The 24,885-nt window shown below is 42.0% G+C and overlaps 1 protein-coding gene across 1 annotated transcript in view; it reads left to right on the top strand.

Moving 5' to 3' along the window:
• The window catches only part of PPM1L (protein phosphatase, Mg2+/Mn2+ dependent 1L), a 229,440-nt gene extending 216,322 nt beyond the window's left edge, over positions 1-13,118 (top strand). Inside the window, exons 3-4 of the mRNA XM_006102675.3 lie at positions 9,447-9,608; positions 12,022-13,118. Coding sequence (XP_006102737.2) covers positions 9,447-9,608; positions 12,022-12,368 — 509 coding nt within the window. The 3' untranslated portion in view covers positions 12,369-13,118. The remainder of the gene's footprint in view (positions 1-9,446; positions 9,609-12,021) is intronic.
• The last annotated feature ends 11,767 nt before the right edge of the window (positions 13,119-24,885 follow it).

Below are 24,885 nucleotides of genomic sequence, written 5' to 3'. Positions count from 1 at the left end.
ATGGGAGGGGAGAGGAGGGGAGGGGAGAGGAGAGGAGAGGACTCATCCTGAGTCTTTTGGGACTTGTCTTCAGCTCAAAATAATCCACATGTCAAAGTGCAAGCCTTTGGATCTTTAAAAGTCGACTTCCAGAAAGTGGATCTTAGGCAATGTATACTCTGTTTGGAAACTGGGTAGAAATTTACCAGATTTGAGTCTAAAATGGGTTATTTCTTTTGTGTTCCCTCTTTAAGGCCACAAGAATTTTCCGAAGTTGATAAGCATACTCTAAAAATTATTAGCTGGCCAGTTGCTTGGTGTTTAGTGAAATATATTCTTTCATCTCTGAATAACCCTTTACTTTCATCTTTTCATTAAGATATTTCTTTCAAGGAGTGCCAGGTCAGCATTTTTAAATCAAAAATTTTAAAGTACAATACATAGTTTTATAAATTATATCCTTAAGGATTTAATTCTTAAGTACTGCTAAGACACATCTCCCTTCCTTTTTTAAAACTCTTCAGCTGGTTGTCATTCAGCCATCTAAGCAGGATACTATTATAACATGTGTTCTTAATTTAAGATCCTTAAGGCTGGGAATTTCCTATTGCACATTAGCTTCAATTTCAATTTGCAAGCTATCAAGAGCAACATGTTCCCTCTCTATAAGGTTAAACATGTGCACTGAAACAGAAGAGAAAAATCAAGTACCATAATTTACTATCGACAGCGCTGAAATTGGGTACTATAGTACATGGTCAAAGCCTTTTATTAATTAAGTAATCACAGAAAATTCTATATGGATAATTTGTGGATATTTTAAAGTCAGGATGGGAATTTGCTTCTTTTTTATGTTTTCTTAATAAACTCAATTTTCTTAAATAGCCTGTGGGTTTATATTCATATTTGCAACTCAGGAATGTTTTTAAGAGCTTTTGATATCAGTAATGTCCATATTGAGATTTGACATACACTTGCACTCATGTTAAATCAGTTGTCCTAGTTATCATCATTTTAAAAGAATCTGTACACATACACATACACACCACTCAAATGCAAGCCAGAAATTCCTCCTTACCAACTTTGTTCAGCTAACTCCTGTTGAAAGGAATCTCCTCCATTTCATACCACTGTCAGGCTTCTCTCTCACCCAGATTCTATCGGAATGCCTGGCATAGCAGAAAAGTGTTTGTTAAAATCGTGTTAAATGAATGAATAACTTGAGCCTCCAGGCTAGCTAGCAGATGAGTTCAAAGGCTATGGAAGCATCATTTATAGACTCAGACAGAATCTTGTTGCAGCCAGAATAGCAGAAGCCCAACAAGTCAGGGAAGATGCCACCCTGGGGTTGATAGCTCCTTGAAGGGCGGGATGAGGCCAGACCAACAGGGGAAGCCACATGGTGAGTGTGCTCCCACCAGCACCTAGCAGTTCTACACGGCCTGAGGGCCAGGACCAGCTCTACAAACAAAGCTCCTACAAACTTCTTGCTTTTGTAGGAACTTGAAGAAGTAGAGTAGGTAGAAACATTCCCCTGGTGCTGCCCTAAACAAAATTTAATTACATGCATCATGTTTAATGTTTAAAAACCTCGTTTTCTAGTCAAGTCAGAGGTTGATTTCATTATGTTTGCCTAGAAAATAGCCTGGTGACAAGTGAAAAAGCTACCTGCAGAAGCCTGTTGGACTTCGGGTGGATCCACGGGGAGGGGCTGTGAGAAGCTTTACTTCTCAGCTCTTAACCAGAGGGACAACTTTTCCAGGGATCCTGAAAGGAGCTCTAGATAAATGAAGGTTGTGCCCCTTGAAGTGTTGTTTTTTAGCTCAAAAGATGTCTCCTGCAGTTCATATGTTAAACAGTTGGGGGTCAAGAGGGGATTTAGACCCACTTAAAGCACAGTGTTCCCTATTTCCTTATAGAATCTCCTCATTTTTAATTGGCCTGGCCAGCTCCTTTATCAGTTGTGCTCATGCAGTTCATGCCTTAAGTGCCAATTAAACTCTTGGGTCTATAACTGCTTTCTTTTCACACTTGGAAAATATGAACCTTTAACTTTTTTTTATTCAACGGAAGCTCAAGCTAGCAGCCTGGAATATGCCCCAGTCCTGGGGAGGTGCCTAGAGGACTAGACTGAGCAGCTGACATGCAGCCTAAGTTCTGGTTCTGTTGCAAACCAGCAACTTTAATAACCAATATTCTCTTTGTTTCTAATGTTTTCTATACATATGTATTTATTAAAGTAAATGAAATTGCAGTAATATTTTATAGACAGTTTTTTCCCATGTAAAAATACTAATGTAATATACTTGTAAAGAAATTTTATGTATAGTTTTATTTCATTTTTCACTTATCAGCACTTTCCCATGACAACATATATTCTTCAGAAGCACTATATTTGATGCTCATAAAATGCTTTATTATTTGGATATTTCATAATGCATATATGTCTACTCATTTTCATTATTTCTGTTGTCTTGCTGTTTTAAATAATCTGTGAGGTCAGTCCTTGTACATGAAGTTCTGTTGTCATCTCTGATTATTTCCTTAGGATAAAATTCAAGAATTGGCATTATTGAGTCAAAGAGTATAAGCAAGTGTTTGTTCTGTTCTTTGTTTTAAAAGTGAAATATATATTTCAAAATCCCTTTTAAGAAGCTGCTTTTGCACTCATTTTTATTCTACAGATTCTTTTTTTCCCCTTTCTTTGTGCCGGGAACCAGTAGGCTATGTGAATTTCTTACCCTCTTGTGTCTTCAAGAGGGAGTTAAGGTCTCCCTGCCTCCCACCCAGCCTCCCTTCAGTTCTCTACTCCTCCTGTTATCTCCCCCGACTGAGCCCCTCTGCGTATCATTCCCATCCACACAGCCAGGCTCTCAACGCACTGTCATAGCATTTACCACCCTGGATTCTAAGTGTCTGGGTTTCATCTTGCCATTAGGTAGTAAATCCTTTGGGGTTAAGGACTATACTTTGCTCATCTGGATTGTTCCAGTACCCAGCCTAGTAATTTGCATGCAGTAGCATTGATGAGGGAACAAAGAACACAAAATGATTTTGTACACACAGATGCACATGCACTTATGCACACACACAGTCAATCTTCTAATTAGAGGTTAGAGAGAATAACATGGTCGTATTTTCTCCATTGTTGATGTGCTGATGGGATCTCACTTTTTCTGTGTTCAGATGGGCCAGATGGAAGTAAAGTCAGGATCTAATCAGATTTTGGGGTAAGCAGCCTTCGAGGAGGGGTAGATTTCAAGTCAGTTTGTAGTCCCACTGATGTCAAAGTAAGCTAGTTAATAATAATTGGATCAAGTTGGCCCAAATCTGATTTGACTTTATCTATTTACCCTAAATACACATCATTGTTCAACCTTTATTTTAGTCCTTTAAATGGGGGATAGAAATGATTGTGTTCTGTTTCTATGGAAAAGATCCTCTGGAAATAATTTATATAATTACAGAACCTGCCAATGGCCCGATTCACAGGCAGCTCAGCCTTGGTTAGCAAACATTGTTGGTACCTGCTATAGCATTTTTAAAATTAAGTTTCATAATTGCTAGGTCAGGGTAAAATTTAAGATATGTAATATGCAATAGACATGTGATATCTCTCCATCTACACACTTTATACAGCTACAAAATAAACATGTGTAGAAATCTAACAATTTATCTCTGTAGAACTGAATATAACTTAGCTTTGAGTTTGTATTAACTGATACTAAAATCTTACTCTATTCATTTCCAGGTATCTTTCATAATTTCCTGATTTTTCTCAAGTTTTTATGTGTAAATACAAAGTGAGTTCATGTTTCCATCCCTCTTTTCCCAGGGGCGATCTAAGTATTGGGATTTGTTACTGTTCTGGCACCTGCTGGGATGACCCAGGGTCTTCAGGACATGTGGTTGGATGGCCCACATCCCAGCTCTGAAGCTCCTGAGAGTTGCCATTCCTCCCTCAGGGGCAGCCCAGCAGCTCCTGATTCACACTAGACTGAGTGAGCTTCTCCTTCAACCATTGCCTCTCCATACTGGGGCAAACGTTGATTTCTTGGGGTGTGTCGTGGAAAGCAAGGTTTAGGTCTTCTGGGCTTCGAACTCCACATAATTCTTGGAGATCCACACATCAGGGGCATCCTCTTGTTTTCCTCTTTCTCTCCCATCTTCCCCTCTCTGCCAACCACCACCACCGCTCGCCACCCTCCTGCCTGGCCAGTCTTAGTGGTCACGGGGAGCCAGAAGAGAGGACTCAGGGGGCAGGAAAACTCACTGCTCCATCTTCATATGCCTGTGGTTTAGACCAGAACCTGGACTAAAAAAGATTTTTATCTTGAGCATACTGTATCTTTGTGAATTTCCACAGTTACCTTGACATTCAAAAGCTAAACATGACTCTTTCTGTTTGCACTTCAGCCAGAGCAATCCTAGTCTTCCCTGGGACGATTGGTGCCTCAGACTGAATAAAGGAGGGCCATGCACACGCAGTGGGGCAGTAACTTCATTAATATCTCCAACTGTCACCCTCCAGCACATGTGTGTATATGCAATAGGTTTATAGCTTGTGGTCATTTAAATAAACTTAATAACCTCAAAGGCCAGGTTTGTTTTTCATTGAAACCATACGGATGAGGGTTGATTCTACGCCAAGAGAAAGAAAGTATAATTCTCTGTTAAGCACCAGATGAATCAGGCTGTACCTTTCATTTTCAGCCTTCTTCTCCTTCCTCTCTTGGCCTTTCTTCTCTTGGCCTTTAATGAAAAAGAAAACAACTCTTTTAAGAAAACTCAATTTCCAAAGTTTTATTAGACCCCACTTCCATAGATTTATAAAGAGACAGAGATACTACCTGTAATTTGCTGGAAACCTGAAGAAAAATGAGCTATCTCACCGAAGAATCAGCAAATAACACAAAGACATGAAAAAAAAAATATAGTCCATGCTTCTTTGGCTTGTATAGGAAGAATCAGAGAACCATGAAATTAATTTTATTTGCCATTAAGATACTAGACCTAGAATCCAGGATGCGATTATGTAATTATAAATTAATTTCAGTTAGCACGCTCTCATCTGAACTAAATGTCTGCAGTAGTTATGAGAAGTATGTTAATGAGCATCACAGAAGCTTGTCTGCTTGCTTGTTCTCAGGATGCCCAGGGAGTAGAGATAAAGGCTCCTGCACCAAGAGGGCCTGCTATGGTTTTCAAGACTCCCCAATGCATGTGATCAGTTTAATAGGGAACGACTCTCTCTCATGTTCCTCCTTAACTGAAAAGGAAGGGTTAGAAGGGTGTTCCCAGGCCACACTCAAGTGTGAAGTAAACATGATTATTGTAGCAGCTGAAATGTGAAGTTGAAGAACATTTCAATTTCAAAATGGTGTTCAAGAGCATCTGATGACACATCTATATTTTAACTCTGGTGAAGTGAGAAAATTAAATGAGTACTCCATCGGATTCTACGGATGAATTATGACCTCCCCCTTTAAATAAATTGGTTTTTTTTTAATAGTTAGGGTAGCATACCTCATTTGTGAAAAGACCTTTCTGGCATTCACACACTGTTTCTTATTTCTTCTAGTCATTTTGTTAGTTATATGTGTGCCGAAGAAGAGCCCAAGCATAGCTAAATCTAGAATTAAACTACATAACACTAGGGTTTAAAATAATAGTATTTGTCATCAAATTGACTGCCTCATGTTCAGCCGGTGTCAAAATCAATGGTTGATATTTGTGTTTACGCAGAAATCACATGGAAGAAATGACGATTCTAATTTGTAATCGACCTTTTTCTCACAAATTGTTATTCCTGCCACTCTGCCCTCCAGAATGTGATGAGGGGAAGTTGAGGCAGCTTGAGTTATAGAGGAAGACCCAAAAAGAGCCATTTTTGGGGGGTGGCTTCTGTGCATGCCCAGTCTGGAGACTCACCTAAGCTGGTATATATGTGCCCCATCGCTGCTTTCTCTGTGTCCTGGTTTGCCCTCCTGGTACTTCAGGTCTTGGTGACCCAAGGTCTTAATATGTTCTCAGCAACAAGGTAGTTTGTCCTGTGAAGTAAGATTAGATTGTAAACTGTCTCTTCTAATCCTGCTAAGATTACAAAGCCCAAACAAGGAATTGCTTACAGTAAAGTGTCCTGGTTTGCTTTAGAACATTCTAGGGCCTGCAGCCAGGATTCAGGCAGGTTTCCACAGAAGGAAATAATGACATTTCAGTGATCCTGAACCCTGCCTGCAACTCTGATTTCACATCGGGGACGCAGCCATTTTGGCCATGGCTCAGATTCTATTGTTAGTATAGGCAGAACTTCCGGAAAGCTGCATCATGAGGTTGCTCTTATTTACCCATAGAAACAATGGGATTGTGCTCTTGACAAAGGAATGGGCAGGCCATGAATCTTAAGTATTTCCAACGCGTGAGTAAATCTGAACAGCCACACTCTAAATCCCTTATTGATAAGCCCGCCTTGGACAATAAGCCCCTGAATCAGGTACTACAAGGAACAGAAACACCCAACTTAAAAGCCTGAAGTAGTAAAGCCATTTCGTGTCTCACAGAACAAGAATAGGCAAGTCCACACTGGCTCAGCAGTTTCATTTCGTCTCAGGAACTAGGGCTCTTTACTTCTGCTCTTTCCTCAGCACAGTGCCTTGAACTGAGCCATGTCCCCTCAAAGTTGCAAGATGGTGGAGAAACACATGAGCCAACAGTAGGCCCAAGAAGTGAATCATTTTCAGCATTGAGTCCCTTCCAGTGAGAGAGAAAGCCTTTCCCAGAAGCCCCAAGCAGACACCCCCTTAAGTCCTTGTCCATGGAGCACCCAGGACATTATCCTAGACTTTCCTCCTCTCCTTTATTTCCTTCATTCTCTATGACCTACCCTTTCTGGTGTTAAATAACCTGTCCCGTACCCTCTATTTCTGTGTGTACTATGTCAATTCAGATCCTCATTAATTTGACCTGTTCTCCCTGCTTCCAGTTTACCTTTTACAGTGCCATTGAACTGATCTTTAAAACACAAATCTCACTATATCACTGTCCTGCTTAAAACCCTTCAGTGGTTCCTAATCACATATGTGATTAAATTTCCATTTTTCTTCCCCTGGCTATAAGAATGACCTCTCCCCTCTTTAAAAAAAACAACAAAAATCCTACATGGCAGCTCAACACAGATGATGATGGATGGAGAGCTGCTGTGGCTGGAATGGGGATGGGGAGGGAGCTCAGAGCTCAGCCAGTGGATGCCTCTGCTTCCCTCTCATGGAGACCCCAGAGCCTTTCCTTGGATCCTCTGTAGTCAAGGCAAGTGGAAGCACCTACCAGGCAGTGAATTTGGACCTCAGGAGTGTCATTCAGGCAGCAGCACAGACTTCGATGGCAATGGAAGAGAAGGTCAGGAACATACTCTCTCACAGAACGCGGAGTGAGAAGGGAAGAGGGCCTTCTAGAAAGACAGCTCCAAGAGTTATGGTGATGGAATGCCCCCAAGTCATGTAATATTCAGTAACACAATGTTTCTATTTCATCTTTCAAACTCTGGCAATGTGCCTTAGAGGAGAAGTTATGCTCTGATTGTGTTAGACAAGTCAACCCAATCAGATGCTTGCAGACAAGGTGAGAATGGTTTAGAAGACCAAAATGCAACTACTATCAAAAGCTGAGAATAACGAATTGTAACTGTGGGAATAGTTCCTGTGTTTACATTTTCATTCTTACAGGGTTTTTTTTTAAGGTAAAATATTTGCAATTGGCTTTGATAATCCCTAAGATTAGTCTTTTTTCATTTCACAAGGATTACCATATCAGAAATCCTGAATTGACCAACATTTCATGTGTTTCCATGTCTGATCAGGGTAGTTTGAGGTTAAATGGGCTTAAGAATGGAATTAAAAACCCTATATAATAAAAGCCTAAGTGGTGTCACACGACGTCGTCACAAGATGGCCGCTGCAACGTCATCACAAGATGGCCACCACAAGTAGGCCATCACAAGATGGCCACCACAAGATGGTCACCACAAGATGGCCAGCAGGGGAGGGTAGTTATGGGTGATCAGGCCGACAGGGGAGGGCAGTTGGGGGTGAATAGGCCAGTAGGGGAGGGCAGTTGGGGGTAATCAGGCCAGCAGGGGAGGGCAGTTGGGGGCGATCAGGCTGGCAGGCAGAAGCGGTTAGGGGCAATCAGGCAGGCAGGCGAGCGGGTAGGAGCCAGCAGTCCCGGATTGTGAGAGGGATGACCGGCAGTTGGACATCCCCCAAGGGGATGGTACAGGCTGGGCTGAGGAACACCGCCCCCCCCCATGCACAAATTTCATGCACCAGGCCTCTAGTAGAGCTATAAGAACTGAATATGCTAATTATTCTCCTGCTCTTGATAGCAACCTGTATTTATTCTTTATGTCTATTTAAGAATTCAGTCTTTTGTGTTGTTCCATGAAGACTAAAGAGCTGTTTAGATGCAGTTTACATTCTGTTATGGAATATGACTTTCTTAATGAGGAGGTTAAATATTAATGAAGACTAATTGCTGAATAATTTTAACAAGCAAAGGCATTATCAGTTTGAAGCAAGCACTTAAAAGGTTGTGCATTCCAGCATGTATTTGCATACTCGGTGACATTGTCAAAAGGGAGGGAGGAGGAAGGAGAGGAGTTGGACAGGGCATCGGGCAGGTAATGAGGGCAGCTCCAATTAGACCAGACTGTCCAACTCTATTTGCTTTAATCCATTCTCATTCCAAGAAGGGTTTGAAGAGAACGTGTCTTTTTGTGTCTTGTGTGGGCTCCAGGCAAGCAGGTCTTCAATCTTGTCACGTCCCCCCAACACCCCCGCCAAACCCTCCCTCCTGTCTACCGAGGCCTCATTTCTGCCATCACGGTAGGTTTTTCTGCTTCTACCTTTATGGTCTGCCCCCACCACACCCTGTTTCTGACCACTAGTCTTTGCTGTCAGGCTGTGCAGGCAAATTTGTATAGGCAGCTCCCTCACGGCTCCCGGTGGCTTCATAGGATCTGGCTGTTGGCATCTGTCAATTACTGGCTCTTCCAGGCTGTCCAGCCCCCCCCCGCAACTCTCCCCACTTTCAAATGGATCTTCACAGAAACTGGGCACTGGCAAAAAGCAGAAAATATGTATCAATTGTCTGAAGCTTCAAACTGATTGTTATTCTCTCCTAATCCTTTTAAATGTGGTATGTGTTTAAATTAAGAGTAGCGGAGACAAAATGACTTGGGAAAATGATAATGTTATGCTCGCCTGTTTTGGTGACACGGTAACTTGGTTAAGAAAATTGACTGTCAGATTTGATCAGTGTTGATGACTTGAATAGCTGTCATTCCCGGGCTGGAGTAGAATTCTCCCCCAGCAGGAGCGGTTTAATGACTGAAGGATCCAGTCGCCACATGAAGCAGCCGCACCTCCATGCATTGCTGACCTCCTACATTGCCTCTCTCTTCTGCTTTTCAGGTACCACGTGCTTGATTGCTCTGCTGTCAGATAAAGACCTCACGGTGGCCAACGTGGGTGACTCCCGGGGGGTCCTATGTGACAAGGACGGGAACGCCATCCCCTTGTCTCATGATCACAAGCCTTACCAACTGAAGGAGAGAAAGAGGATCAAGAGAGCGGGTGAGCTTGTGAACGCCTCCAAGCCCTGTCTGCTGCCTCGCTGGGTAGACAGGGGCCTTGCTTGGATAGCCCCTGGGGCATCAGAGGTTTAGTTACCTGCAATTAGTAGACCCCCACAGAGGCTGCCGCTGAAGTAGCTGAGACTGGACTTTGTAATATTGCCCAGCAATATTACAACAATATTACAACAGCCACTGAATTCGCCCTTCTTTATGGTCAAGGATTCCAAAAGGGCCAAAAAAGCCCTTTGCTCATTTAAAGGCTAACAACATCTTTGGACCCTGCTTGCCGTATCCCGCTTCCCTCCAGCCATGCCAGACTACTAACCTCTCCCCAAATGAACCGTGTTTCTGATACCTCATGCTTTTTTTCCTTGTTTTAAATATGTTTTTATTGATTCTAGAGAGAGAAGAAGGGGGGGGGGGAGAGAGAAAGAGAGAGAGAGAGAGAAACATCAATCAGCTGCCTTCCACACACCTTCTACTGGGGATCAAGCTCTCAACCCGGAATTGAACCGGTGACCTCTCGGTGCATAGGACGATGCTCAACCAACTGAGCCACACCGGCAATGGCTGATATCATGCCTTTGCAAATGCCGTTCCCACTGTCTAGTGGATAGCAATTACTTGTCCTATAAAACCCAGTTTAAGGGTGTCCTTTCGGAAGCCTTCCCTGTCACACAGTACCACAGGCTCCCCGGGCTGGGTTAGGTGCGTCTTCGTTCCTTCCCCAGCATCCTCTGTGGACCTCGGGGGTCACCTTTTACAAAGTATGGTTCTCTTCTCTGTCTTGCCTTCACAACTGGGAGCTCTTTGAGGCAAGAACATGGTCTGCTCATTTCTCCAAGCAGCTTGCTCAGTACCTGGTATAAATAAATACTTAAGGGAGTGGGAATCCCTTTTTATTCTTTTTTTTTCCCCACAACTAACGGCTGGGGATATAAACTTACATTCTGGAATTGGGATGGAGATGGGGAATGTAGTAGACAGCCTTCCTTTTTGGGACATCTACTATGGTATGTCCCCACCTGCTTTTGTGTGACAGTTTGCTGCACCCAGTTGGGCCAGATCATGTTGGTCTTTCTGTCTCCATTCTTGAAAGTGTCTCCAACAACAGTGACACCAACTGCTATCGCAGGATCACTGTGTTGGGAGCCAACCCTAGCAATTGACATACGCTTTCGCTTTCCCTACCTTATGAGGTTGATACTGTCATCCTCACTTTACCACCAAGAAAATGGAGCCTCCAAGAGGCTTGTGTACACAGGACGTGTGGCTAGTGAATGGTGAGACCAGAATTGAGACCAGGACTGTCTGACCTCAGAGCCACGCTCTTGCCCATTAGACCACACTTCCTGAAATGTTTTCAGACATCCCCAGCCCAGCTTTATGCTCACTCCGTCCTGATCATCACAACTGGAAATCATTCCTTCCTCCTCTTCTGGGGGTGCTTGTCTCTCCTGCGAGAATACTACTTTGTGCTTGTAGCTGTTGGTACACGCGGATTTTCTTTCCTGCCAGACTATCTAGTTCTTTAGAGAAAAGACTGGATTTTGCACAACTTAAAGTCTGCAAATCGCCTTGCATGGAGTATGTGTTTAATAACTACCTGACAAATAATATGTGAATGAACAAAGTTCTAATTACTTTAAAGAAAAATAATAATAATATATACTATTGAGTGCATGTTACATTCAGGCACTGTGCTAAGTGATGTACATGGAATAACTCCTTTTTCAGAACTCAGTGGAATAGGTACTATTATTGTCCCCATTTTGCAGCCAAGGAAACTGAGGATCAGAGAGATAGAGTTTCTCATCCAAAGTCACATATAGCTGGAAATAGGCTAGGAATAGGCACCCTGAATTGAGCTCAAGCAGCCTGACCCAAAAGCTGAGCCTTGAAACACTGTGCTAAAATACACAGGGTTTTTTTTTTAATCCTGATCCTATTTGGGGTACTGTTTTGAGAACTATAGAGGCACAGTGAAGAGCAGTCTCAAGCTAAATGATGGATTCCAGCGTTGTCTCTGGTCCCCAAACACCTGCCTTTTGCCACTCTCCTCAAATCCCCACCCTCAAAGCTCTCTACTGTCAATCACTGAGCTGTCAAGGTGTTAAGTTAAAACTGATGCCCTCATCCACACACATCTCCTACCCTCATTATTCTTATTGATATTTTCTTGAAGTCGTTTAAGATACAAGGATGAGGGCAGGAGGATCTACTGGTAGAGTGTCAACCCTCAAGCCATGCGGCAGGGGTGCTGTTCCTTCCTGGCAGTGCCAGGGTGGGTGAGGGGAGCACATGCGGTATGTCACCTGCAACAGTCGGCCTTCTGTACATGTGCCCAGACTGTATGTACCAAGTGTGTGAGCTTTCTGTTGGTCAGGCTAATGAGCTCATTCTCTTCCCAGGTGGTTTCATCAGTTTCAATGGCTCCTGGAGGGTCCAGGGCATCCTGGCCATGTCTCGATCCCTGGGGGATTATCCGCTGAAAAATCTCAACGTGGTCATCCCAGACCCAGACATCCTGACCTTCGACCTGGACAAGCTCCAGCCCGAGTTCATGATCTTGGCATCGGATGGCCTCTGGGATGCTTTCAGCAATGAAGAAGCTGTTCGGTTCATCAAGGAGCGCTTGGATGAACCTCACTTTGGGGCCAAGAGCATAGTTTTACAGTCATTTTATAGAGGCTGCCCTGACAACATAACAGTCATGGTGGTGAAGTTCAGGAATAGCAGCAAAACAGAAGAGCAGTGAGCCCTTCGGGGCTCAGCTGCCGTAGACTAAAGGACTTTCAACACACTGGTCTCTTTTAATGTCGTGAAGCCGTGGAAGTTACAGTTAGGATCCCCCATCCCAGACATGGGATGCCCCCTCCCTGGCGGTCTTAGGTCTGTATCCAGTGACGATGAAAAGAGGGCCGATGTTGAGAGGCTGGAAGATCATTTTTTCATGTTTCCTGATTCTTTCATCCAACGTTCAAAATGTACAAATATCTAGTCGTAGAGTCACATGTATGATGTGAATGGCATATGTGCCATGTGTTCTCCCTTTAAAGGTTCTTTTCAAGATTTCAAGATCCCTTACAGGGCCCTCCGGGCATCAGACTTTGGAGCAGTGAGCAGGGCAGGCCGCCCAGAGCTGCAGGAGACAGGCCCCGGCATCCCCTGTGCGTCAGGGTGGCAGTTCTCTTACTGAGGGCAGAGCTGCCCTGAGAAGGCTTTACCCTCCTGCGCCCAGGTTTTCCACTCCGCAGCAGCCCGGAAACCGATTTGGAGTGGTTTGCTGTTCCGTGGCTGCTCTTGGAAATGGAGGGAAGAAGAGACTGCAGCGCCTACACAGCAGAAGTAACCTTTTCCCTCCTCCCTTTTCCTTATATAGACTTGTGTACCCTCTAGCCGGTCTTTGTGCCAGTCTTTGTGCGCTTATCCTAATCCTGCATGACCTTAACCTTTTGCTTACACCTTACTGTATGTAATAGGCAGCTGTTAAACTTCACAACTGGAAGCCACATTTCTTTTGTCTTTTGTCACCAAGAAACCTATTAAGGGAAGTCAGAAAAACAAATCACAGTTATCATAATTCCTTCCATCTTTAAGGGTAGATAGGGGGGGAAATAATGGCTGAATAAGTCACAGAGCCCCCTTGGGAAGTTGCTTGTTTGCATTGGAAGAGAAAGTTGGGGAGGTTACTACCCTGAATTGAGCTCCAGCTGCCAGTTTTATGCCCTCCCCCTCTTCTCCTATCCTGGTAGCTTTCAAGTGTCTTTCAAGGAGTGTTCTGAGAAGCAGCAGAACTGCATGAGTATTTCTCGAAACCCAGGCCAGAGTTCCCACCCACATTTTGGAGTTTGGTGGTAAATTGCGGGATGCGCTTCTCCATGACTGTGGAGAAGCAGGTAGCTTCCCCAGGCCAACCATTCAGTGACCACAAAGCGGGTTGGGAATTCAAGCTCAAACCGTATTGTAAGGCAGCCCAGAGTTATTCTGGGGCCAGGCTTGCTGCTCTCTGTTTCCTATTACCAAAGTCACATTTCCAATCTCAGTATTTTATAAGTTAATTGACAGAAAATGCTCAGGCATCCTGTTTGCCTGACGGCGGTGGCTCGAGCAGCCAAACAGGATTTTCCGTGCGTTCCCAGCCCTGTGTCTGAAATGCCAGGGTGTCCACCTGGCTCTGTTCTTTCTGAGTCGGCATTTGTCATAGCTTCTCAAAGGCCCCATTCGCTTTCCGCAGCTGGGGAGCTTTTCTGAAGCAGGTTCCAGAGAGAACCCGGGCGGATGAAGAGTCCCTCGTGGTCACCAAGGACTGCAGTCTGTCGATTCCTCCCAGCACTTACCTTTTTTTGACTCCAATGAGAATGAATAACAGTTTCCCAAGAGCTTTGATTACTTTCGTAAACTGTGACTTTAGAATTCCAACATTAGGATTAGAACCTTAATAATTTTTTTAGCCATAGAATGTTCTAGTACAAAACACCTACCGCCATGTAGACTAAGCTCTTTGCCTAATTAAGAGGCACTGAACAGTTGGATGTGTGTATTTGGGGTGGGGGTCAGGAGAGGAATGTGGGGAACACACTGACTGTGGTCATTGTGGGATGATCAGGCCAGGTGGCCCGAGTTTGCCTGAAGATTCAGGATGTTCTAACTCCAGAAAGTTACCAAAGCCCATCATCCAACTCAAGTTCAAGAATAAGCTCTTTAATTTTACGGTACACAGTCAATTTTCCTTTTTTATTTTTAACTCCAAAATTCATAATCACAAGGGAAGAGGTTTTTCAATGCCATGATCGTCGTTGTTGTCCAAAATTAAAATAGTATGGTTTTGGTGAAGATGAAAAAGAAAAGCTACTAAGTTAAATTAGTAAGTTAGTGTTGTTTGCTGCAGAACATCTCAGTAGGTGGTGCTGAGGGCAGGAGTGCATGACTGTCCCCCTAGCTGAGGTTCACACGGCATCTTCTACCTTTTGCTTTGTAGAATTAACTCATTTCTGACTTTAACCACGTAGTATGTGTATTTCCTATTCCCTTTTTTCCTCTCATTTTGGCTTGTAATATAGATTTTTAAAAGATAGAAATTCTAGGCAGAATAGTAGCACTTTGGTCAATACCTATGTCTACAAAATACTACAATCAGAGTATTTTGCTCCCTTCCCCTGTCCTGGAGCTCGCTCTCTCTGACCCTCCTCCAGCTGTTGGGGGTCTACAGACTCACCCTCTGGGTGCCCTGTGGCTCCTGGCTGCTCCCTTCTTCTAGGGACAGGGAAGGTTGAATGTAGCCACTAGGGAAACTGAGTTGAGGAGTTTGCATGTGAAACCCCCTAAACAGCACTGCCAAAGCTTTGGATTGTCGCCGAGGCTGCCCAGACTCCCCAGCCCGAGTTCACCTTGCCAATAGCTCCCACGGTGCCAAATCTGGGATGGTTTTTCAGTCCTTTGGAAATGAAGCTGGGAACGAATGACCACATGCCATGAGCCCCCAGCAAGCCCAGGCCTCCTCCATGCGCTGCTCTGCTGCTTACCGCTCCACTGGCCATTCTTAAAATGGATTGGGATTGGGGGGGGCGGGGAGGTGTTAAGGAAGGGAAAATTTTAAAAAATCATTGTATTTGCAATTCTCTAATCAATGGAATAAATGATACTTACATAGAAAATTCCAAAGCCAGTTCCCAAGACCTGCATTTATTTAATGTGACCCATTAGCCCAACTCTGAAGTTGTAGTTCTCATGCACATATGTACACATTACTGGTTACCAGTGGCCTCTTGAATCTTGTCTATGTAATACTCTTATTTCAGAGTGTTTTATAGAGTGAAGGGGCATATGCAATCTGGATAAGTTAAAACAGGCCTTATTTCATACAACTTGAATGATGTCAACCCACGTGTATTTTGTGCAAACAGGATTGCATGAGAGTGATGACATCATCATTTCAATCCTCAAGTAATTTTAGGAGATTGATTACACTATTGAATTGGGATATCTATATCACTGGGCTATCTGACAATACACAAGGGATTCAGAAAGGCAGTGATCACTTTTTCTTTACCAGGCAAACCTTGATTTCCTCCCACCCCCGAGTTGTTTTCAGGCCAAACTCTTAAATCTGAATCAATGCAGTAGGTTTAGAAAGCGCAACATTTCATTGTACATTTCAAAGTATAGTAATACATACTCTGGGTAAACAGTTTCCAATGATTTCAGATTTTTTTCCCTCCTTCGAGCCATCTTTAGACTGATCTTTCCTTATTATGCCCCCCAAATTGCCTTAGCTCATCACACCAGCATTCCTGACCCAGAAATGACATGCCTGCTAGATATCACACTGGAGCCTATTTAACTGCCTCTATATTAAATCATTGATATCTAGACTTTTGAGCTAGTTAGCTGCATACCACCGGAGTAATAGAATCTCAGTATCTCCCAAAGTGAGTTCCATAGAACTTTAAATGTCCTGCAGAAGGGAAGAAGCACACCACGGATGTAATTTCAGTTAGGGTAGTGTTTTCCAGATTAATCTGACCACAGAAGCTTTTTTTGAGTTAAACTTAGTAACATTCCAAGGAGCTCATGTTCCATAGGACCCACTTTGGGAAATTTTGTTAAATGGAAATATTACTGTTTTTTCATCCACTGTGATATGACTCTTTGTAGTTGTAGTACAATTTGTAATTTAGAAGCACCAATCCTTTCGAGTAAGAGGCTGAGCTGTTCATGAAAGCAGTTTCAAGAAATAGCATCCTTTACTGTGACCATCAGCAGCCTCGCATGGACAGTAGAAGCTCAACAATCCTACCTGAAGCCCCAACCATTGTCTCCCTTCTTCTATGTGAATACTCAGCAAGAGTCTTTGCCATCCAGAGTGAATCAAAATATTTTTACATTTCATCACTATGTGAGAGTAAAAAAAAATCTATAATAATAAAAGTGTAATATGCTAATTAGACCGGATGTCCTTCTGGGACGAAGCCGGGCCTGCAGCCACGGGATTGAGACAGCTGCCCTGTGGCTGCGAGGGAGGCAGCCAGGGCTGTGAAGGCCTACTCTTGCAGGAATTTCATGCACCGGGCCTCTAGTTTAAAATAGTAGAAAATGAGGGAAAAATTATAAACTGTTAACACTTACTGTCCTCTGTTCTTCTTTCCAGATTCAATGAAATAATTTGAAATCACAGCTCATTTGTTCTAAAATCCCTGTCCCATGTTGTCCCACCCTTCACATTTTCTATACAGAATTAAGTTTGGTGAGTTATCTCTTGCCTAAAATGTCAGGTTTATTGTCACTCTCAACCTGGACAATGGGTTCTGGAAACTCTGAGAGATAATCTCAAAATAACAGATGAGACAAATCTAGTCAAAAACATGGTACAAAGTGAATTTAGGGAAAAGTCATTAACCTAAAATCACATCCAATATTTAGGAATACACCTGCCCTCTGGACGTTACCCAAAAGAGTAAAGAACTGAAAATAAAATCACTTAGATCAAGAGGAAGATTATAAAGGGCAGGTGACAGTCGAGACTCTAATGCTTCCATTAGACATGTGCTTCTCCACATGTTCTAATATGGAAAAGTTTTGATTCTTAATAATGTGGATGCTTTGTCCGTTTTTAATTTTTCCCACTGGGAAGCTGAAACTGTTTAACCAAGGGATGGTTATGACAATGTTTATGTGTTTAGTAACAAACAAAACACACCATCATCTGTACAATCACCTTAATAAATCCAAGGTGAGGACTTTGAAGAGAGCAGGTAGTAACTGTTCGTTTTAACAAAGCATCAGGCATTTTCACAATTCAAAACTCTGCCCCAAAGCAAGCAAGCAAGCAGCCAGCAAATATGTAGATTATATTTAGAGGTGTGGTTCCATTTATTCTAAAAATCCTATAATCTGGCCTCTGACATTTGCCAGATCCAAATTAATCTCAAAAACCTCCAGCGACCGGAGTCCCTAGCTCTGAGCAAAGCAGCTTACTGTAAAGGCCTGGGAGCAGCTTGTGGCTGGGCCTGTGAGGGGGACGGACAACCTTGCTGGGTCACTGGCTGCCTCTGTAGGACCGTGTCATGAAGAAATTCATGGTTAAATGTGATATCATGCATTAGTATCCCCACCTATTTCTAGATTAATTAGATAATGCATAATTTAAGATGTGTTGATTCAGAAGCAAAGGTAGAATAGTCAAGGAATTGGGGGTAAAAAAACACCTTTAGAATACCCAGATAGTATAAAAATGTGAAAAGTAGGTTATCCAAAATTTGGATTATCAGACTTTTACCATTCACAAGTTGTATTTAATAGTGAGCTTTTTGACATCAGCATATACATGAGTAGAAGGCAGTTGTTCCCACTTTTCACCTATTCAAATGCAAGGCTTCCTGAAGAGTTGACTAATGCTTTGCTTACATGTTAATGAAGACAAAATTCTAATGCTCCTCTTATAGGACTGATGGCACAGGCAGAATCCCATTTAAGAAAAATAGTCTGGAACATTTTTAATCAAAAAAATACAAAATTAATTTCCAGTGTGATCAAAGTCAGAATGTAAAGAAAACATTTTTAAGAAAATATAAAAGACAAACTCATAGGGGAATACTATAAAAGGAAATATTTTAAATTAAGAAAAAGACATTTTATTACATCATGAATCATGCTTTCTGGTATTTGTGCTCTTTCTGATGTGAAGGAGATAATATTGAAGTAAGAAAATGAACATTGAGCTATTTGTAAAGCTAGTAAGATTATACTTCCTATTTCATTCATCCCCAATAAAAATGGATAGATGTGATTTTGTTTATTGCTGTCCTAAACTACCTTTACTGTCCTAGAATCTGTTCCCTTTCCAAACCCTAGACATGGTTTTACCCTAAGTCCTTAGAATGTATGAATTTTCGAGAAGGAAATACCTTTTTAGAATTTTAAAAAATAATACAATAGACTGCATGATAGACCTTCCATTTCAGAGGGCCTAGATAAAACTGAGGTCAGATAGACAGTCACAGCTACACATGAGAGTGAGTTTAACACACTGGTAGTTTTCCACACGCCAACATGAGCACCAGTGAGTATTCAGTTTAAAACAGAATTTCACAAAAACAAACTCCAGAGTGATTGAATGTTCTTGCTTTTTAGAGATATTTCTAATCCATCTAATGCAAAGGGTCATGTTTGCTCATATAAGCTTTTAAAATCCTGTAGAAGTGATGTATTAGACATCTCTAACCCAAGAGAATGATGTCTCGTGCAAATTTTAAATTACCATCTGCCTTAGTATGTAAGGACAAACAGTGGCTGCTTAGTTTAATAATGAAAAGGTATAAAATCCTGCTATGGGGGGTGGGGAGGGGGAAGACTAGAACCATGGAGACTTCAGTGAGAATACCCATATTTGAGCTCCAAGACCACAACCAGTCTATGTGTTTGTCATCTTTATTGCCCTTTTACCTCAGGCATATATTCAGAAAATGGAAGAATAAATACAAAAATGGAGAAAACCCAATAACTTTTGTTTCTGTTTTAGAAAGCTGTTTGCCCTTTTTAATTGATCTGAAATGCATGTTCACATTGAGACATTAACATCTACAACGTTGTCCCCAGTTTACTGTTCAATTACTAAAGTCAATGGTTTTGATTTATAGTCCTTAGCACAGCTTCAATTCAGATTACAGAGTAGAAATCTATTGTGCAATGCCTCAACATCCCCATGGGCAGCCAGAAAAAAGAAAACAAAAACAAGAAGTTCTAGTGAGTTCAGAAGAATGATTATTTTGATGAGCCTGAAAAATAGTAATGAAACAGTTAATTCCAAAACACCTCTATGTGAACTGTGTTCACATACATAGTTCCTATATGCCCAAAGTACACGGTGTATTTCTCTTTAATATAAGCATCTTTGCATTTATAACAGATTGATCTACCTGGTGAACAGATTGAATTGGGAAAGTCACTGTTTTTTTTTTCTAAGCAAATCTGCTTATGTATTTTATTCTTTCCTTTATTAATTTTCTTCCCTGAGCACTTGCCTTGTGCCAAGCAGAGATAGTCTAATTGAGCGTATCTAGAGGCGGGCACTCAGGCACCACCCCTGCCTTCTGGGCCCTTGGAGTGGAGGCTGCACGGATAGTCTAATGCTCAATATTGGTCAAATGGGTTGAAAATTGGCATCTTTCATGATTTCCTTCAATGGGCTTAGATTTGAGAGGACAGGCAGAATTAAAGTAAGTCTTTCCTACACATAAGAGAGGGTGAATGGTAAAAGATTGGGAATATCTTGCTCACATTCAAGCAAATTACATCAGATAATTACACTGTGTTTGTTTGGTCAGCTATGTTTTCCTAGGATGGAGTGGGAGGGGGTGAGACAGGAAGGTGGGGACCAGGGGAGGGGTAGGCCACCACTGAAAGCCTTTGTCCAGGGGGTGGGCATCTATTCAAGGGCTCAGCAGTAGACGCCAAAGCCAGGTGTCTCCCTCCCGATCCTTGAGGAGGAAGGAGAGAAGGACAGAAAAGGAGAAGGAGAACATCTCTCCGTGGCCTGTTTTCATTTCTGTCCCAAGAGGCTAGTAGTGTAACAACCTCATGCCCCAAAGAGAACCCAGAACGGACAGTGCTCATCATCAATGTTTATCAATTAGTGAATTCCTTATAGAGAAAATTGACATATTTCAGGAATACAGTTATTTCTTGGTTTTGAATATGAACAGAAGACTAAGTGCCAGATTTTTTTTTGAGAAATCATAAATTTGGTAGCCATACTTTAGACATTCTAGAACCTAAGCATGGAATTTAAGTTTTGTATTCTGAATAAGAATAGCAACACCTATTTTTTGTATGGCAAAGCAAAACTAAACACCAGACTTTTGTTTTTAACCACAGAAGTCATCACTTCTTTCTAAATTCTTTGGTCATTTTCCCTAGACCAGCGGTTCTCAACCTGTGGGTCACGACCCCTTTGGCAGTTGAACGACCCTTTCACAGGGGTCGCCTAAGACCATCCTGCATGTCAGATATTTACATTATGATTCATAACAGTAGCAACATTACAGTTATGAAGTAGCAACGAAAATAATTTTATGGTTGGGTCACAACATGAGGAACTGTATTTAAAGGACCAGAAGGTTGAAAACCACTGCCCTAGACATCTCTTTCTGTTTGTGCCAATTGCTTCTTTATCCCAGAAATATTTGCTGTTGCCAAGTTACATTAGAATCCTATTGAATTAGAATAATAGAAAGTGAATGAGAAGAGATTGGGAATATCTTATTGTGATCAGAAGTGGAGGTTTGTGGTTTTGTTCTTAAGCATGAGAACATATAAAAGGAAATGAAGCCAATTTCCGATTTGGTAAGATTAAAACCATAGGTGGAGCCAAATAATTAAGGAAGGAAAGGAGGGTTGGAGAGGGTAAGAGGAAAAAAAAAACCCCACATAATTGAATACTGTTTTTTCATGAATGGTATATAGCAAAAGTTCTGATCTCTTTTCTGCTGATTTTTGAAATAATAACATTATATAAGCCTTTACTATACCTACTTCAATACCAGGGAAGTTTTTTCCATCAGCCTTTTCTTGCTATTTTAAAAACCATAAGAGGTTATTTGTTTAAAAAACAACTAGAGGCCCGGTGCACAAAAATTTTTGCACTCAGGGGTGGAGGAGGGTCCCTTAGTCCGGCCTGTGCCCTCTCGAAGTCTGGGACCCCTCGGGGGTCCATCTGCTGGCTTAGGCACGCTCCCCGGAGGATAGGGCCTAAGCTGGCAGTCAGACATCCCTCTGGCAGCCTGGGAGCCCTCGGGGGATGTCCACTTGCCAGCAGGGAGCAGGCCTAAGCTGCAGTCAGACATCCTTAGTGCTGCTGAGGAGGCAGGAGAGGCTCCTGCCACCACCACTGTGCTGGCAGCCATAAGCCTGGCTTGTGGCTGAGCAGAGTTCCCCCTGTGGGAGCGTACTGACCACCAGGGGGCATCTCCTGCATTGAGCGTCTGCCCCTGGTGGTCAATGTGTGTCATAGTGACCAGTCATTCCCAGTCTTTCTGCTGTTAGGGTCAATTTGCATATTACCCTTTTATTATATAGGATACCAGGATCCATAATTTATAAGTCAGTGCTCTCTTTTAGGTATCTTCAAATTGTATTGAATAATGAAATCACAGGTCAAAAGAACTGCTCAACTTAGTCAGGCTTTCTGGTAAGTTAGTTTCTGAGAACCATCCATAAGAAATACCACAGAACCTTGGCAAAACTTCATTACTCTTGTTACTCTTCAGAGGTTTTTATACCTACTCTTCTATTTCTGTCTCCAAGAGGCATTTGAAACAAGGTTAAAATGTCTGTTGGATGCAGAGCTCAGAGTACATGGCAGTGCATGGTCACTCAAGATGCATGGCGTGTCCTTCAGGTCCTTCCAATGTGTGCTAGGCTAGGGGTAGATGCAGCTTTGTAGAGACTAATGTGTTCATGCAATCACCAATTCTGTGTTGTTGTATACAAACTGAACAGCTAAAGATTCACCCTTGATGACAAGATTAAAGCAAAAATAAACGCATTCAAGTTATTGGACTTTACACATGGGACTGCTTGTTTTTCTTCTTTTTTTGGTTAAACTCATCTTCCAGCCTAAAATTTTGTAATTACCTAATGCATTTGAGTTAGAATAGCTGTTGAGTTCAGAATCACAGAAAGCAAAGAAACAATTCATGGGCGAGGGGTAAGACCAAAGCATAACAGAAGCAGGAGATATAGGAGATGTCAAGACGGGGCATTCTCATTTGGAAAAGGAATAAGCTTGGCTGCGGTTCAAAACAAGGTAACTTTAAGTAATGTGTACAAATACATGCAACAAGTATTGTTCATTGTTAACACAACATTTACCCAACCTTATATCTCATTAACCAAGTTTATGTCATATAAACAGTATTAGGTGACAAGGGTTAGATTAGCTATACGTACATGTAAACTTGAGCAATATGGCATGACACTCTTCTAAGAAAAGGGTTCAGAAAAGCACATCCATCTGCAAGGGCTTTCACAAGGTGCAGGAAGAAACACTGGAGAGTTTGAAGGCAGTGAAATATACATATACATATACATATACATATACATATACATATACATATACATATACATTGCTCAAATGTGAACAGTGTCAGGGACCTAGAGGAAGAACAATCAAAGTTAATCACCAGATTACTGAAATTGGAATTGGATGTAACAAAGCTGAGAAATGTGGCCTTGGATTGTTTTTCTCCTTTTCATTAAAAATAATATTTGATAGCCAGAGTAGAAAATAAATTCCAGAAATTCTGGTCTTCCACTCCTTTTTCTGGGTAGAAAATTTCTAAAATAGAAATGAAGGATATGATTAGAGACTTCAGAATGGATATTTATCATCTGGGTTAGAGGAGGAATTGTAGACTTTTCCAATACTAGCCACAGATCCAAAGAAATAGGAACTAAAGGCCACAAACATTTTTAATTATTTAGGTATTTAGATATTGATCTTAGTAGGCTCACAGCAGTTACAGTAAATATGGAATTAAATGCAACTATGGGCTTAATGAGGAAATAGATAAGTCTCAACAGAGAAATGGAAAATTAAAAACGAAAATTAAGAATAGAAAAGTAAATAACGATAATGAAAAATTCATTGGATTGGCTTCACCGAATTTGGAGATGGCAAAAGAAGGAGTCAGTGAACTTGATTAAAACAAATTACCCAATCTGAAGAAAAGACAAGAAAATTAATGGAACCTCAGGGACATGTAGGATACTATGAAATCCTGTATAATAAAAGCCTAATATGCAAATTGGCCAAACGGCAGAATGATCAGTCACTATGATGCAACAGTGACCACCAGGGGGCAGACACTCAACGTAGGAGCTGCCCCCAGGCAGCCAAGGTGGGTGCCAGTGGGGGCCCCGCAGGTCACCCTGCAGAGGGAGGCAACCAGTGGTGGTGAGGGGCGGGGCCGGCGAGTGGAGCAGGCAGCACCAGGCCAGATAAGGCAGGTACCAGTGGGGGCCCCCGATCACCCCGCCAGTCGCCCACAGATCAGCCCTGATCGCTGGCCAGGCCTAAGGACCTTACCCATGCACGAATTTCATGCACTGGGCCTCTAGTATAAGATACACATTATTCTAACGCCCAAAAGAGAATGAGAATTAGGCAGAAAAATATTTGAAAAAATAATGGCCATAAATTCCTCAAATTTTATGAAAATATTAACATATAGAACCAAGAAGAACAGCAAACTACAAAGAAGCTAAATAAAAAAGAAAGCACACCCCACAAAGAATTATCTGACCCAAAATGTCAATAGTGCCAAGACTGAGAAGCCCCACTCTAAAGAAATCAATTTTTAAAAGTACTTAAAAGGAGTTAGAAAGGCAACTGAGAAAATTAAATGGAATACTAGTCACTAATCAGTTAACTCAAAAGGAGGCAGAAAGGTACAACAAAGGTGCAAAATGGATGGCACACTTAAACCCAGTCATACCAATAATCACATTAACTAATGGGCTACACATTCACTAATGGGGAAAGCTTTTTTTTTTTAATGTTTCTGAGACAACTGGATATTTGTATGGAAAAAAAATGCATTTCAAACCCTTTCTGACTCTGAATAAAAATTTTAATTTGAGATGGTTCATAGACCTAAATGTAAAACCTAAAACCATAAAACTTTTAGAAGAAAATATAGAAGACAATCTCTCAGACCTTGGTGTGGACAAAGATTTCTTGGGCAGGGCACAAAAATCATGAACCATAAAAGAAAAAAATACACACACACACACACACACACACACACACAATGCTACAAACACTTTTGAGAACTGTTTGGTGTTTTGAAGTTAAATACAGAGCTACCCCACGGCCCAGCAATTTTATGTCTAGATGTTCACACAAAAGAAATGACAACACAGATACATGAAAGAACTTGCACAAGGATCTTCACAGCAGTCGTATTTATAGTAGCCCCAAAATGGAAACAATCCAAATAGATAAAGAGACTGTTGTTCAATTATATAATGGGATTAACACTCCTCAGGAAAAAGAATAAGCTTCTGACACACAAAACAACATGGATTAATCTCAGATCCATTATGTGAGGTCAAAGAAGCAAGACTCAAAATAACACATCCTGCAGGAATACACGTACATGAAATTCCACGCGGGCAAAGCTAAATCGATAGTGATAGCCATCAGGCGGGGGTGGCTCTGCAGCGGGGTGGGGGCCGGGAGTGGGGGTGGGGTGGGGTGGGGACCCACTGGCCAG

This window comes from Myotis lucifugus, unplaced genomic scaffold (genome assembly GCF_000147115.1).
Source record: "Myotis lucifugus unplaced genomic scaffold, Myoluc2.0 scaffold_423, whole genome shotgun sequence".
Classification (NCBI taxonomy): Eukaryota; Metazoa; Chordata; class Mammalia; order Chiroptera; family Vespertilionidae; genus Myotis; species Myotis lucifugus.
Note: the sequence above shows the minus strand (reverse complement) of the source record. Positions and strands in the feature narration are given on the sequence as shown.